The following is an 18,187-nucleotide window of genomic DNA, read 5'->3' as shown; positions in this document are numbered from 1 at the left end:
ATTTAAGTAGTTTTTGCAAATATACCTTACAAAAAATGTATCTTGAGAAAAAAATAAGAGAGGGCCAAGAATGGTTCCCTGTGGAACGCCACAAGGGATAGGCACAGTTGGTAAAGTGACTTGCAAAACCAAGTTGTTATAACTTCATGCTGCTCATTTTCTTTACAGTAGTTATGTTCTGGTTTCAGTCTCATTACATATAGTATGGCAAGGATAGGCAACATCAGTCCTGGAGTGCCGATGTCCTGCAGATTTTAGCTCCAACCCTGATAAAACCTCGCCTACCTGTAGTTTTCAGGTGACTTTTTAGATCTTGATTAGCTTGTACAGGTGTGGTTGATTAGAGCTGGAGCTAAACTCTGCAGGACATCGGCACTCCAGGACTAATGTTGCCAACCCCTGCAATATGTCCAGCATTGTTCTTTAATAAAAAAATGATAATGAATGAAGTAAAATGTGTAAAATAAATTGAGAAAACTCTATGTAGGTTATGCTGTGAAATATGTGCTCTACTAAAACATATCTTTTTGCTCATTTCGTCTTCAGCACATAACCAAAACCGCAGCGGCATGTTTTTCTGACAGACTTTCCTCGGCCTCACTAATTGAGCGAGACAGCCGTCAGCCGCTCGTTGTTCCCCCTCTCGTGCATTTTCGGAGAAAATTTTCCATCCTCATGACTGCTTCCAGCAGTATGGCAGGACTCCAGTCATCACATAGTCGATGGTTAATTTCACATCGGCCTTTTCTGGAGCCTGTAAACAAACATACCAACAATAATAACAAAGCTGCCGTCTGCGGAAAAATGCGACATCTGCGAAATTTCACCCAAGATCTAATTATTCCGACTAAAACTGTTCCAAGTACATTTTGCGATCGGAAGGACACTGGAAATGTAATCAGGATACAGCAATGCAGAAAGTACATATAGTGGTAAAAAGTGGGTCTAAATTTGTCTGATTGATTTTCCTTTCCCAAGGTTCTTACAAGACTTGCATTTGATTTATTTTGCTTATAAATATGAGTCTGCTTAAACAATTAGTGTGAATGACAGAATAGACAGAGCCAAAACTGTCTAAAAGTACTGTATGTTCCAGTTGTCAGTCTCAGCTTATGAACAAGATATCTTGAGAAACATTTGAATATTTTCACAACTGCGCAATTCAGTGAAAGAGAAAGCGACCTTTCGCTGAGATGGAAGGGTTGCTTGGGATGAAAATTTGTCTTCATGTTAAGATTGCCACCGAGTTCTCAAAGCCACAGCTTTTGGTCTGTCCGACCAGCTGTCTGGAACTGACAAAACCAGAAATGGATTTACATTGTCCATACTCCAGACTGTCTTTCTCAATTTGGGAACCATCAAGAAGCAATCTGGAAACTGTTAGTCAGTGAGTCCTCGCAGTAATTGCTTGCAGCTGAGAATTCAGTCCTGTGTGAGTGAAGTAAAGGGGGTTGGGAGGTGGAAACCTGAGATGTAACAAGTGCAATTGATCCTTTTCTGAATTCCCTCTGTGAGGAGCCAGATTTGGACTCCACACAGCTCCGGAAACAGGCTTTCTATGAGCAGGAAATTAAGCAGTGCACAGACAGACAGACAGACCTCTGTTTTTATTCCAAATGGATATCTTACAGACATAAAGAACATTGCAATGTCGAGTTTACAGTGTTTCAAACTGACACATACGTGGTATGATGTCAGTAGAGTGGGTCGTCTTCCACCAACAAACTTTAACACAAACACACTCAGATTGTCTTGGTTAACACTGAGACTTGGGGGCTCCTACACTTTGTTTCCCCTGTGTGCTCTGGTAAACAGCATGACAGTATGTTTGATTAAGGCTGCACGCTGGAGAGAGCAGGTTTAGAGGACACTGTAGGGGTCTGGGCTCTCTCAGGGACCGCTGTGTGTTTACTCTGATTGTTTTAAGGTCAGAGAGAGAGAGAGAGAGAGAACTAAGCAACGTGAGGAGAGCTCTGGCATCCCAGGACCACAAACAGCAGAATGTTTTCTACCAAAGGAATGGTGATGGAAATATGTGTGGTATCCTGCAATGCTTATTCCTTCTAAAATGAAGTACAATAGTGAGAGAAAGAAAGGGTGGGAAAGATAGAAAGAAAGAATCAATGATTGAAATCAAACTTTTATGCTCCTTATCTCATTATTAGATTATGAGACTTAGCCTGGATTTCACAGACAGGGCCACCTTTGGGAGACACTTTAATTTAGAGAAATTCACAGTACATGCAGGCTTTACCTTTTATCTGTGTGCATGTTGTTGTACGAAACCAACATAAGTAACTTTATCTGACAAAATACTTGGCCACATGATAGAAAAAGCATATTAACACTGTAAAAAATATTTGTTGGTTCAACTAAAAAGAGTAAGTTACATTACCTGGTTGCCTTAAAAGTTTGAGTTCATTCAACTTAAAAATATTAGTTGACACAACCATTTTTACAGAACTTGAAGTTAACTACTTTTTATAAAGTTGAATTTAGTTAAAATCTGTTTAACAGTGAAGCATTAAAATGGTCCCTATAGCTGTCACCAGGGTTGTACCCATTTAAAAAGCACACATTTGAATCTAAAGAGTTCATATTAGTACCTTAGAGGTACATGAAGAGTTTGGTTCCAAAACTCAAAAAATCCATTTTGACTAATTTCGGTAATAACCTGTTTTCTATATCAAGGAAGTGAAATGAAACCACTATTTTCTGTTACAAACTTTCACATAGCATCTTTAGGTTATAATAACATTAAAAATTCAAATCCATCATTTTATTTTTTTAAAGATTTATTATAAAAACTGATTTTTTCCACAAAATGCAATAAATCCATGACAGTTTTTTTCCAAAATGCTATAAATCTATTGAATCAATATATAAATGTGCATTCATCTTTGCTCTGTTATATTCATTTAGTTGAATAGTTGTACACACTGATTAAAAAAATAAACATTAATGTCATTAATCAAAACACTTTGTCATATAGTCATTGCTGCGGTTATACTTGACGTCGTCGCTTAACATTTTTCACAGCGATCAGCTGTAAAATGTTTTGGTCCTGCTCAATTTTCGTTGACTTCGAGTAAAATATGAAAAGTTTTTCATAAGATCCCCTGGGGGCAACCGGCATTTTTCCGTCTCCCGAGTGCCTCTCACGTAAATTATTAGATGTTGATCACCACAGGTTTATCAATGCCATTAAAGTATTATTTTGTTTTTGTTTGTTTGTTGATCACGAAGTACAAGATGAGGAAAACTAGGATTGTGTAATCAACGCACCGCCATTTTTTGTTTACAATGCGTGAAATGGTGCGCTGTGATTTGTTAAGTGGATTTATAGCCTTCTGTAGAAAAGGGGGAGTGGCGTTTATAGCTTTTTGGGAAAAAAGGGAGAAAAGATAACAAAATAACACAGCGGATATTGTATTTTGTGTAAAATTAAGAATTTGCATTTAAATACTGACCTGATATAATACTGATTTTGGCAGTAACTCGTTTTTTTTAAATGCCGTTTATCGCGTTTCGGAACCAAACTCTTCACATATTCACTGTAAAAAATACTTTGCTGCCTTAAAATTTTTTGTTGAATTAACTCGGATTTTCAAGTCATTTCAACTAACTATTATTTATCTTGATTAGAGATGAGTTGTTATACAAGTGAGTTGTTATAACTTATAAAATTAAGTTGACTTTTTTCAACTATATTTTATAAGTTGTTACAACTCATCTCTGTTGACATGACTTGTAAATCTGAGTTGATTAAACAAATTTTTTTAAGGCAAAGCATTTTTACAGTGTTGGTACTAGGTAGTGCATACATAAAAAGGTACATATTTGTACCAAATGTACACTGTAAAAAATGTTATCAAATCAACATATTTTTGTTACTTTAACTTAAATTAAGCTAAACAATTTCCACTTGTTTTTTATAAGTTATGGCAACTTATCACAAGTCAAAACCTAAATAAAATAGTAGGTTGAATTGATTTATAACCCAGTTAAACCAAGTTACAGTATACCCTGTAAAATCTTCTTGTTGCACTTAAGTGTTTAAGTTTAAAAACATTTTAACTGTTTTCATTTTAGCTTTTACTAGTAAAGAGTTGGTATAAATAAATAAAAAAATTGAATGGACTTAATGTAAAACAAGGATATTTTTTAATTTATAGCAACTTTTGACTACCTGTGAAAAGTTGGATCAACTTTTTTAGGTATTACCAATTGAAGTCATTTTTGAAGTTGTTCCAACTTTTCCCTTTTACATTGTAGTCAAAAAAAGTTGTTTAACTCTCTCTCTCGCTGGCTCTCTCTCTCTCTCTCTCTCTCTCTCTCTCTCTCATGTAAGTCAGTGGTTCTCAAACTGGAGGCCGAGAGATGGTTTTATGACATTTTTTAAAATACATTATTTTATCATAAATTCTGTGTAAAGAAACCTCAGAAAAATAAGGCTACTTACTAACAGCAATATGTTGTATAATTTATTATACAACAGTTCTTTCTGGTTCTCGAATCTGATTGGCTAAGAGCCATACGATATTGTGCTGATAACAGCACTGTAGCCGCTTCACCTTTAGTATTATTCCGCCACCTAGTGAATGGAGGTCCTAAGCAGGCTCATCTCTGAATGGAAAAACACAGACGCGCTGTTTGAATCACTCTCCGTGTATCTCATTAGTTTACTAGCTCATAAATCAGTCTGAATCCCCAATCTGAAGTTATTAGTCAAAGATCGGCGCTCTTGGATGTTACGTTAAAGTTAATGGGAGAAATGTCTTGTCACATCGTGTGGATTATTAACACTTGGAAAGAGGAATATAAACACTCGTTTTTTTTCTGGAGCTATATTTCTTATCAGAACGCGAAAACACCGTGAAACAGCAGGTAAGCACCGCAGCTTTTAAATGTGGACATTGATCATTTACTTTATCGTGACCTGACTATTAAAACATGTTATGAGATATCGCCACTGGTATATTTATAAGCAGCATGCAAAAACATATCTCTGACACTTATAAAACTTAAAAAAGTTTTATATAGTACTGACAAGAACAAAGTTTAATAATAATAATCGAGTGCTCGTATCACGTTAAGAATAAATGAGAAAGCTATAGTAACGTTATACAAATAGTTTTATTAACTTTTACCTCGCGCCAAAACAATAACAACACAAAAGACACTAAATATGAATTAAAAAACAAGTAATAGTTTGATCATGACACCAAATACTGCTGATTTGATCTCATTTTGACGATCATAAACAAACAAGGCCAACATGAGAGCCGGGGTATGTCTGTCAGAAATGTAGCCCAGAGAGGGCGGTGGTCAGCGGGTAGCCTGGTTAGCCAGACCTACATCAAGATGTAAGGTCTGGCAACTCTTCACACAAACGGCTCAATGCAAGGGGCGGGATATAAGGTTGTCCCTCAAAATGCCTCTGTACGCAATAGGATAGCGCTATGACCAATCAGAGCAACGAAGAAGGTGACGTATGAGTCCCATGCGTTTCCCCACCAGTGGAGCTAATTGGTATATCAAACTTTTACCGAAACCAGTCGGCAAAACTCCAAACACATCTTTCTTGCTTAAGAAGGACCTCAGTAGGGTTATTTGCTCTTCACTCAAAGAAAAACATAAGTCTAAGTCCTCCAGACTCGCGGCCAAAGCCGCTTCAAAAGAAAGCTGTTCGCCAGCAGCAGCAGCCATTCTTTGTTTTCAAGTAGGAACCGTCGCAGGCAGCTCTGTCGTCATCATGTTAAGCCCGCCCCACAGACGCTACACACGATGTGATTGGCCTGACCAAATTTTGGTTTTTGGAGCTGTTAAGTGTATTGTGAGTGCCTAGACTAAACCCTGGCAGCAAATATATTTTGCGGCCGCTAGGGTGCGTCTAGATTTCTAGGCTAGTCAGCGGGGCGAGTGAACACTGATGTCCGCTCATGCTTTGGTTCTCATTCGTACCGAATCTCACTAAGCAAACGTTCAAACAGGCGCTATCTTTACTAATCGACTGCAGATTTAAATATAATACATATACATTCTCGACTGAACTAATCTTAAAACTACACTTTGTGACCAAGAAACGCTAATATAAAGTAACGGCTTTTCCGTCCATTGAGTTGTTATGAGCTTCAAAGCAGCCGAAAGTTTTACCTGTCATTCTGGCCGCCCTCAAATCCGTGGCGGAAGAAGTAGTTCTCAAACAAAGAGGCTTTTAAAATAACTCCGTTGTTGTTTTCTAGTTTTCTTTTTTCAAACGTGTGCCGTCGAACTGTTGTATAAAAGCAATATCGCTCTCGGAGTCGTGTGATATAGCTCTATATCATCACGGCTGTGATTGCCTCCGGCACTCGGCCTGCGGCCTCGTGCCTCTGGCCTAATCACAGCCGTGATGATATAGAGCTGTGTCACACTCCTACTCGAGCGATATTGCTTAAATATGTTTTGTTTAATTAAAATTATACATTTTAGAATGTTTTATGCCATATATTTTGTTTTGGGGGCCGCAAAGGGATGCACCGTACCCAAAGGGGGCCGCACGCCGAAAAAGTTTGAGAACCACTGATGTAAGTGTACTGTAGGGAGGATCTGACAGCCGTTTCTGATGGTGTAGTAGTGTAAATAATGTTGCCTTATCCACACCATCTCTTGCCTCTGAACCTCATGTGAATCACTCTGAAACATCAGCATGATCTCATCTAGGCCTGAGACCTCAACCATGCATTTGCAGATATTTACGTCCTCCCAATAGTGCATTAGACATGCTTTAGGTTGCCTGAATGTTGCTCAGATCTGGATCTTGTTTATCCAGCAATATGAGTTATATGCTGGTGTCCATCTGAAAAGGAAAGGAGGTGCTGGGTTGAGCTGTTAATCACAGACACATCAGTTGTGAAGTGGATGTCCTCCCTTGCTCAAACATGATGCGTCTTTTTGTCCTTTTACCTTTCTTTTTAGGCAAATAGATGATGAAAAACCATGAACATAAAGACGAGTGTGCATCATAGAATTCCATAGAATCTCAACTAATAAAAATCACAAATCTGTTAAATGTCGCACTTATTTCTCAGACATCAATGAGATTAAATGGAGATCAAATGGAAACTCTTATTTAAGTCTTCTGCATTTCACACCATAAAAATGCTGTCTTAGTTATTTTAACTTATTATTATTTATCTTGACTAGAGATGAGTTGGTAAAAACGTATTAAATGAAGTTGACTGATTTCAACTATTTGAAATCAACTATATCTATATTCAACTATATTTTCAACTAAATTATAGCAACTCATCTTTACATTTACATTTAGGCATTTAGCAGACACTTTTCTACAAAGCGACTTACAAAGATTAGGAAACAAAAAAGCGATGTGTCATACGGAGGCAATAGTACAAAAGGTGCTTATAACAAGATACAAGTTTTCACTATTTCTAAACAATAAAGAAAGAGAAAAGAAAGAATTAGTTAAGGTCTAAATACATAATCTTTAAATAATAGTATGTAAAATGAGTTAAATGAACAAAACATTTATAGGCAGCAAATATTTTTACAGTGCAGATATTTTTTCCAGAAAATAAATCTAAAATGCAGAAATTTGACAAATGTCTCCATACATGGAAAAAAGTAAAAAAATAAAAAAATTAAAAAATACTCCAATTGCTAACACCTAAAAAAGTTTTTTTCAACTTAAGTTTAACTTTGGTTTCAATTTAGGGGATACAATTAAGTAACTTTTTATAGTGATTGAGTTTCAGAAGAGACCTCAACAATGAAACAGAAGTCAGTATTATTAAAGATTGTAACATAAACTCAAACATTTACACAAATCCAGATTATTTCACACTGTAAAGATTTGTTGGTTCAACTCAAAAATATCAGTTAACTAAAAAGGTTTTGGAACATATTGTGTCAACTAGTGAATTAATAAAAAAATGTAAGACATACATGTAACTTACTTTTTTGGGTTAAATCAACATGTTTTAAAGTGTACACTTACACTGAAAAAAATGATTCATTCAATTTACTCAATTTTTTTAAGGTAAGTGGTTGCAATCAATTTATTTAAGCAACAAGTTTTTTATTTTATTTTATTTTATTTTACACATTTTTCGTTTATATGTAGCTTAAATAAATTGCTTGCAACCACTTATAAAATTGAGTAAATTGAATGAATAATTTTTTTCAGTGTATTACAGTTTCATACTTACATATAACAATTTTAGGAGAAAATTTGAAATTAAACATCATCAGATCTTCTTTTATATCTTATATCTGTATTATATCTTAGTAATCTAGGTGCTATAGATTGTAACAATTAAAAAATGATTCATTCAATTTACTCAATTTTTTCAAGGTAAGCAGTACATTTAAACCAAAAAAATTTAGAAAAACAAAACAAAACAAAAAAACTTTTGTTTAAATGTAGCTTAAAAAATTAAGTGAATTTAATGAATTTTTTTTCTTCATTTTCTGACATAAACCTGCATTTTCTGTGAAGCAGTTTTGAAACAATATGCATTGTGAAAAGTGCTAGATAAAAAATATTCTGCAAACTTATATAACCCCCATCAGCACTAACATGGCTATAAATCACATACTGTACATGCTAAACACTGACTAGACCATGCAGGTTTGGTTTCATTTTGCAAGTTTTGATGTGGATTTACATGACAGCCCCTCTGGTCTTCCGGTGTCCTCCATACACAATCATTTGGCAGCAACAATAGTACATTGTCGTATATAACCAAATATTGGCTTTATGTGGACGTTTAATCAACTCTTTATTTCCTCGTTGAGGCTGGAGGCCTCTGTGCATCGTTTGATCCAACACATGAACTAATAAAACATTTTGTCTCTTCTCTCTCCAAATGTTAGCACAGGGACGGCCATATGTTAGGCCCAGATAAATCAGCCTTATTGAGTGGCCGGTCTCACTCCATACAGATTAGTGCATTAGAGAACTAATGAGGCTGCTGGGAGCTAAGGGACGCTTCATGTTACCTTGAACCACGGCTCTGTGTGAAACACAAAACAGACATGCCTCGTGTTGAAAACGGTACAGCAGCTGCTGGCGGAAATCAAACACAACAGCTTGTTCTTTTGTGGTGGAAAGCTCCACTGAAAGGATTACAGTGGTGACAATATGCGAATTAAGCCGGCCGCTCGCTCGCTGACGTAAACGTACTGTATGTTTTTCAGAGTTTTACGTTTCCGACTGTTGCGTTTTTCCCACATAGTCACCGTCAAGGCCATCAGGTTTTCTTTATAGCTCCACAAGGACATAAAGTCAAAAACGTTCATCATTCAGTTATTATAAAAAAGAGCTTAGGATACGTTTGTCTGTACATCATGTAGATCAATACATAAAATGCATTAGGGTCATTACGTGTCTTTTTGACCCTGTTAAAATATTCATAAACAGACTGAAAGACTATCCTCCGCAGAGGAAAAGAAGCAGACCATCACAGAAACCTGGGTCTGTATCCGACCAATCACTGTCTGTACACTTTGAACCCCAGCACGGCTCAATGCATCTCAGCAGACCGTAAGACTCCTTGCCTTTATTTTGTTGAGTTTGATTATTACTGATGAAAGATAATTTTAACACTTCTATTTGCTTATACAATCTAAAACGTTTAAACTTAAAGGGATAGTTCACCCAAAAAATGAAAATTCGGTCATCGTTTACTTCCCAGACCCCCATTGACTTCCAAAAGAATACTATATGGAAGTCAATGGGGTCTCTGATCGATGTGGTTACAAACATTGCTCAAAACATCTTCCTTCATGTTCATCAGAACAAAGAAATGTATGCAGGTTTGTAAAAACATGAAAGTAAGTTTTTATTTTTAGGTGAACTATCTCTTTAATATCTCTCTGACTGATGTATTATCTTCCCCTTCACTTTAACCAAATTACTCAACCCAAATTCAAAAAATGTAAGTACGCCTAATGAAAGAATCTTTCATTTATGTGGATATTTTAGAGAGACGCTATAGATAAATATATCTCAATTCGCTTTTGTTCAGCTGTCCGGTTTAAAGCAGTGAATATATATCCCTGAGAGAGGTTAACGTTTGAATGGCAGAGGTCTTACACTTGTAGAGTTAACGCCTCGCTTGTTACTTTCTGAGGTAAAATACCCACCCGTCTATCACCCTGACAGCTCTGACAGCCATTCAGAGAACCCTGAGGTACCCCAGTGCACAATCAAAGGGCTTTTATTGAAGGAATCCCAAACTAGGCTGTCAGGACAAAGGGGCGGGGTCAGCTGTCATGGTGACACGGCACTGCAGCGGTAAGCTATCCTGAAACTTCCCGTATTTGGGTCATTTCAAAGTTTGGATCTTGCAGTGCTCTTATCTATAAAGAAAATATGAAAAATGGGTTACTCTGGGTAATCTTCTTCATCCTGCTTTTATTCAAATGACTTACGGTGCAGTCACGGTATACATTTTCTAATCATTATGTGGATCAAACCCATGACTTCTGCTTTGCTAATGCAATACCAACTGCAATGTAAATCAAGACATAAATCATATGGTTTTTAGTTTTTCATTTTTACCACTGGAGGACACTGCTGTACAGAAAATGGCAGCTAATAATTTTATTATTACCAAAGAAATTATTTAAACATTTGCAGAAGGTAAACTCCATTAATATGCATGTTATGAGTCATATATATCTACAGTACCGTATGCTGAAAATGAATGCACTTTGCATGCACTTTCATAAATAACAATAACAAACAGCTCTTTTGTAGCTACCCAACTGTTCCAACAAACGGAAAATGATGATGTGAAATGTGCTATACTTTAATAAAACATTATTACCAATAATGAAACACCATTGCAGCTGTAAGCCTATTTAGTAACGTCTTCGTCGGCATCTGATGTGAACATACACGTTTAAAAATCTAAGCTAGTGTTTTCTTAAAAAGACCAGACATGTTCCTTGAGTAATTTTTTATTTTTTTGTTAAAAACAAAGAGCACCAGCGTTTCTGTCTGATGTTGTTCATTAAAGACCCACTCCAGCAGTTTCATCAGAATACAGAAAGCTTTAGCTGAGACTTGCTCTGAATCATACAGATGGAAATAATAATGCACTTTCCAATAAAATGCTAATTTTGCAGATGCTTTAAGGTCGAGATTGGTACAGAATTATGCTTACATAGGCCTATAGACTGTTAAAAATATAGACGTATGTCCGTGACGTCACCCATAGGTTTGTGAGGAGCTTTTTTGAAGCCAATATTTGGCAGAGCCTGACTTTGCCATCTTGGCCGTGCGTCATAATAGAGACAGAGCGCAGCGCGTCATAACCTGAAAACCACGCCTACCGGGGGGGAAAGCAATCCAACCGTCTCCATTGACTTTGTATTGCGAGAGGACGCCTCCTTGTCATTTCTGGCTTATAACAAAAAACAAAATAATGCCTTAAAGCTGCTGTGTGACAATATGTACAGCTAACAAGCCAAAGAACCCAGAAATAAGTTTTTATAAGCTGTCAAGCCGTAAAACCCAGCCTTTAAGGAGAATAAAGTGGATCGCCGACTACGTTTCCCCCTATTGGACGCACTTTCACTAATAGGAGTACTATGAAAAGTTGCCTGTTTCCATTTCTGTGTCTTTAAACGCTCGTTTTTTGAAGTCGACAGCTTATAAAAACGTAATATATATATATATATATATATATATATATATAATCAAACTGCTCATTTACCCACCCACTATATTATTATTTAATACTAAAGATATGGAAGAAAGTGCTATTACTGTCATAAAGATTTATTTGTGCATACCAACCCTTCTATTCATTGCTGGATTATAAATATGGTCCATTTTCATATGCACGGCAGTACGAAACTGAATAATTAATATCGCAATGTAATTCTTATATTGTGTACTTAGCAAAGCTTCCAAATGTTATTATGACAGATATCTTGACACAGAAATGAACAATTTCTATGCAAAATTAACTCGTCATTGTCAAGTTTCCAGCAAAAATATGCATACATTAATGTTAATAGCTTATTTCAGGCTGAAAGGTTTCTTCAAATTGTTCTTCAAATCATGTCCCTCCAGTTTTTGTGTTAAAAGTTATTGCAACCCCACAATTGCTATATTATATAAATAGCCTTCATTATACTGTAGTTAAAGTCATCTCACTCTAGCCCCTGTGTTTTTTTTTTATCGCTGATAAAGGACCATTCAACTACTTAAGATATTAACTTTGTACACGTGTTCATACATTGTAAAAATGATGTCAAATCAACATATACAAATTAAGTTACCGTACTTTCCGGACTATAAACCGCACGGGAATATAAGCCGCATCATTTAAAAATGCGTCATCAAGACGAAATAACAGTGGACTATACGTCGCGTTTATTTAGAAAGTTATTTCACAAAATCCAAGCTGAAGAACAGACATTCAACTAAACAATAGCAGACAGAACAGCAAGCTGAATAAATGTCTGTACATTAAAAGTATCCGTTATTTAAATGATTAACCATAGCATACAGAACTTACCTGGAAGGCTGAATAGGCTAAAGTTTAATTCGCTTACCCGTTCACATACCCCGATAGTATTTTTATATATAAATATATATGTATCTCTCTCAAGGGTTTCTTCCCTAGGAGTTTCCCACTGGACTAGCCAGGAGGGTTTTTCTCCTAGCTTGGCTTAACTTACTACTTTACTGTATATGTTACATTATTCCTACACTGTAAAACCTAAAAGTTAACTCAATTCAAATAATTTAAGTAAAACAGTTGCATTAGTTTTAAATCGCATACATTTGAGTACTGTGAACTTAAACAGATTTAAAACAGATTTAAGTAGTGTGAACTTAAAAAGTTCACACTACTTAAATATAAATGCATAATTGCACATGACTCAAGTTCACAGTACTTAAATGTATGTGTTTTAAAACTTAAATGGCCTATGCAACCGGTTTACTTAAATGGTTTGAGTTAAGTTAACTGTTAGGTTTCACAGTGTACGCTCACTTTTCTATGCTTTTCCTACATCTATTAATGTAAAGCTGCTTTGAAACTATTAACAATTGTGAAAAGCGCTATATAAATAAAATTGAATTGAATTGAATTAAAGTAACCGAACAAGCCAACTAGCATGAAGGACTCTTGCGGCTGTAGACGGTAATGTTGTCCCTTGCCTCATAAATGTCAAAATTAATTCATACTGACTTACAAGGCGCACCTGACTATAAGACCCAGCACCAGCCAAGTTATGAAAAAAACGTGGCTTATAGACCGAAAAATACGGTAAACAATTTAAACTTGTTTTCATAAGTTATGTCAACTTTACACTGAACACTGAAAACAGAACATTGTAAAAATATGCAGCACAAAGTTAAAACAACTTGGTTTTGCAAGTCGATTCAACCTAGTATTTTAACTCAAAATTTTAAGGCAACCAGGTAACTTTCTTTTTTAAGTTGAACCAAGTTGGACCAACTTTTTTACACTGGGTGTTATTTGTAGCTTTGCACACTGTAATGTTTTGCATGTGAGCCGTCTTAAACCTTTACATTTTGGCCAAAAACTCTATATTAACTTAATATTAACTCTATATTAATATATTAAATATATTTTAGAAGTTTGCTTAAAGGGGCCATGGCACAAGACTTTTTTAAGATGTCAAATAAATCTTTGGTGTCCCCAGAGCACATATGTGAAGTTTAAGCTCAAAATAACATGTAAATAATTTATTATAGCATGTTAAAATTGCCACTTTGTAAAAATGTGCCGTTTTGGGTGTGTCCTTTAAAATGCAAATGAGCTGATAAAATTCAAACACTGATCACAATGATGGTGGTTTGTTGCAATTAAAACTCAATTGTGCTTTTCTCTTCACTACATTGCAGTGCTGTGGTTGGATAGTGCAGATTAAGGGGCGGTATTATTATAATAAGAGCTCCTTATGACATCATAAGGAGAGACGAATTTCAACAACCTATTTTTTCATGTGCTTGTAGAGAATGGTTTACCAAAACTACAACCAAAACAAGTTGATCTTTTTCACATTTTCTAGTTTGATAGAAGCACTTGGGACCCAATTATAGCAATTAAACATGGAAAGTCAGATTTTCATGCCATGGCCCCTTTAAAAAAATTATTCCTATATGGACATCTTGTATTTGATAATTGCAAATGAAATCTGTAAATGCTAAGATATTGCTTTAAACTAAAATTTATATTTTTGTCAATATGCTCTTCATTTTAAATCTCTTTTCTGACCAGAATTTTTTAGTTTTCGAATGAAACTAGCGTATTTAAAATTTCTCTCAATTATTAAGCTGTCAGCTCTATAACAAAGACAATAATTTGCTCTTTAAAATAGCAAAACAGCTTAGCTGGCATGTACCATTAAATACCACTGCAAAAGCATATGTCTATTTACACTTAAACACATTCAACATTATAATCAGATTAATTCCTTTGAAATATTCATACTGTGCATAAGAGAGCAAGACAGCTAGCGAGCTGAATAACACAGAACTGAAGTTATTCAGCCATTCGTACTCTCTTGCTTTTAAAGCCTCAGGATGCAACAGAGTCCCTGTTGAATAATAGATTAGAGAGAGCAGAGCTCATTGCAGCCAGCCACACTGCTTTATATGATTGGCGTGTCCAGCACAAAGCCCCCCCCCCCTCTCTCTCTCTCTCTCTCTCTCTCTCTCTCTCAGACACACACACACACACACCTTCTAACCTCATTAAAAAACAACTTCAAATGCTCGCTTTCATCAGTCTGCACATTTTCACCCAGGCCAAACATTTATGCTGTTTTACATAAGCTAAGCTTACTGCTTTTGTTCTTGTGTTGTAATAAATGTGAAAAAAACATGTCTGCTATGCAAAGCTCACATATGAAAGGAAATGCTGGTGAATGAACTATGGACTAATCACTTCATTATTCTCTATTGAATGATAATATGATCACAATAACTACAACTGATCGATGAGAAATTTATATCATAAGAAAGATTAAAGACAAAACCCTCCAGCAAGGCTTCAAAACTGTATGCAGAAATTTCTTACACTGTCAGTGAAAATTGACAAAAAATTGTACTCAAATTAGTACATAAGACGTATATAACAAGTGCATATTAGTAGTTCAATGCTACATATCAGGACTTTTTTAACTGATAAGGAACACTGTGCTGTACACGGTACACCCCTTCCTTGCACGTGAGGCTGCATTATGCATTGTAACTTTGAAGCAATCAATTTTTAAAATATACGGTCATGTGGCACATCGTTGGAAAGCTTAGACTTTAGGAATTCCATTAAGCTCACACACAAAGCATAATATGATTTTTAGCAGTCATAAAACTATAATCTAGTTGTTAGTTACCGGAACCCTTTATCCGCTTCAGTGAAATTGTCCAAAACAAATTGTTCATAATTCCCCAAAAGTCCAAGGAAATTGAATAATCCAAAACGATTTGTTCATCTCACAATCTTGACGTTTCTGACCGAACTACGATATAAATAGTGTATACAATTAGTTCACTAACGGACATTCGTTCGAATCTCACTTTTCATTTACAATTTTAATGAATATATTCGGATGTCACGTTTATTGTGCAATGTCTGAGGAACAAATACGCCCCCTTGTGGAATTTCAGCCGTTCCATAAGAGGCTACAGGTTACTGCCCCAGTGACATTTTTTCTGACAGTGTAATTTTTGATGGAAAATCTGCTGGAAATGCAGGTTAAATCCTTCCTTGTGAAATATCACAGATTTAATTTTATAAGTTTTATTTACCAGTGTCCTGGTGGTAATTTACCAGAACCCATATGCAACTTGATGCCTCTGCCCACACAACAAATAACAGATCTTCACACTCGTGTGCATCACAGTGTTCTTTATTTCCAAAATAGCCTGAGGAAAATGACCAGCAACTAGCCTGGCAAGACAAGACCCTGTGTACCGCTAACAAACCACAGAACATCAGTCTTTCATTTGACATTATGGGTGTAAAAGCCACAGAAAGGAAAGAATGATAATCTTTCTAGAAGAGACTCGTTGAGGCACCAGATTAATACAGAAAATAAGCATTTTATGTTAGCAATAACAAAATATAAAAGCTTTTTCTGTTTCTGACCTTCCTTTTCAGAGTATAAATTATTATTCGAGCTATGATAAATTAATGTAAAAATAATACTGAAAGTTTTATTTGAATAAGGCAGACAGACTCAAGTTAATGAGCACATACTGTAATAATCTCATCAGTCAGTGTGGACATTGATGGACATTAGTAGCAATACTGCTCCCATTTAAAGCAGGAAGCTTTGGAAGTTACTATTGTTGCTCATATGCAGCATGCATTTCATGACCATCATTTGCAGCATTTGTTATGCATTCAAAAAGCTTCAATTTCACATAAAACATTTTTTAACATGTAACAAAAATCAACATGACATGCCAACGATGTATTTCTGTTTTGCATGCAATACATTTTTTAATTCTGTTACAGTCAACTTTGTTAAGTCTTGTGCAAACCTTTAAGAACCATCTGGCACACTTAAATGTTGTAAGACTAGATAAGCACTAGGTAACCAGTCCCCTTCTAATACATTTAATCATATACATCCCTGATACTGTAGTTTGCCTAAAAGCAAGTGACTTTTTCACATTTAGTCTGGATTACTAATCTGTTTTTGTGTAAACTGTGTAAACACTTGGTATGCATTCATGTGCAACGTATAGTAGGGATGGGCATGATTAATCGACGATCGATAATTGATCGTTAAGAATTTAGTCGATTACGTTAATTTGTTATTGATTAATCGAATACTTTTTTATCTAATGCAGGTTGTGTTGCCTAGCGTAGCGTGTGTCTTGAAGCAATTCAATGAATTTTACTGTGTGGCAGCAATTTAACATTTTACCACCAGGGTGCAATATTTGACACCATACTCCGGTATCTCTGTGATCTTCCATTTTGATTTAAAAAAAAATCATGAAGAGGTCATGATTTTTTGGAACAAATGAGGTCTCTTTTTAAGAATGCGGCTCGCAGCTGCAGGTTCTGCTGCTTTAGAGCACCGCATATTCAAGCGCATATATGTTCCATTTGTGTAACTAAATGTAGTTTAACTGTTTGCCACAAGTTGATCTTGTAATAAAGGTCTCATGGAGGAAAACGCGCTGTATTTTTGAATTCAACATTTTTGAATTATAAAAGTTAAATAATTATTTTTTATTATAAAAATATTAATGATTAATCGATAGTCGATCGTTAATTCTCCCGACAATCGACTAAAAAAATTTAATCGAATGCCCATCCCTAACGTATAGTAAACTCTATTTTGCATACACTACTGATATTTACATACTTGACTGATATGGTTAGATTGTATGGTACGTTTTTGTTTAGTGCGTTTCTACCATTTTGAAAATATTCAGTATGATCTTATAGACATCAGCATTTGTAATTGTTTTAGGTTTCATGCAATCTCAAGAAACACCAGCAAAAAAAATCACAGTGATATTAAATACATTCAATAAATCAATGCTCAGCTTCTGGTGTTTAGTATTTGTCAAGTTTTTCAACACCATGTGACCATTTACAAATTTTGTGCACCTGAATGTTTTGGACATATTCGTTTTTTTTACAAATAGGCATTCTAGTATTAGGAACAAAGTTTTACAATCTCTAGTGTAATAGTTTGGGTTCTCGGTTAAATAATAATAATTATTTTTTTAAATAGAAAATCTTTCACTAAATGCATTTTAGTAGAAAATACCATTATGGCAATCACAGAGTAACTGTGCTTTTGTTTTATGAGCGTATTTAAAGGATTCGTCCATTTTCTTAAAAAAAAAATCCAGATAATTTACTCACCACCATGTCACCCAAAATGTTGATGTCTTTCTTTGTTCAGTCAAGAAGAAATTATGTTTTGTTTTGTTTTTTTGTGGAAAACATTCCAGGATTTTTCTCATTTTAGTGGACTTTAATGGACCCCAACACTTCAGTTCAATTCAGTTTAAAATTGCAGTTGCAAAGGACTCTAAACGATCCCAAACGAGGCATAAGGGTCTTATCTAGCGAAACGATTGTCATTTTTGGCAATAAAAACAAAAATATGCACCCTCAAACCACAACTTCTCCTCTTCCTCCGGCTGTGTGACGCGCCAGCACGA

The 18,187-nt window shown here is 35.5% G+C and overlaps 1 protein-coding gene across 1 annotated transcript in view; it reads right to left on the bottom strand.

The window, feature by feature from the left end:
* Nucleotides 1-494: 494 nt before the first annotated feature.
* pde11al (phosphodiesterase 11a, like) overlaps nucleotides 495-18,187 on the bottom strand; it is a 38,187-nt gene continuing 20,494 nt past the window's right edge. Inside the window, exon 21 of the mRNA XM_055211780.2 lies at nucleotides 495-754. Within this exon, the coding sequence (XP_055067755.2) occupies nucleotides 674-754 (81 nt within the window). The 3' untranslated portion in view covers nucleotides 495-673. The remainder of the gene's footprint in view (nucleotides 755-18,187) is intronic.

The sequence above is a fragment of the Misgurnus anguillicaudatus genome, chromosome 10 (assembly GCF_027580225.2).
Source record: "Misgurnus anguillicaudatus chromosome 10, ASM2758022v2, whole genome shotgun sequence".
Taxonomy (NCBI): Eukaryota; Metazoa; Chordata; class Actinopteri; order Cypriniformes; family Cobitidae; genus Misgurnus; species Misgurnus anguillicaudatus.
The sequence above is the reverse complement of the archived record's forward strand: the minus strand, read 5'-3'. Positions and strand labels throughout refer to the sequence as shown.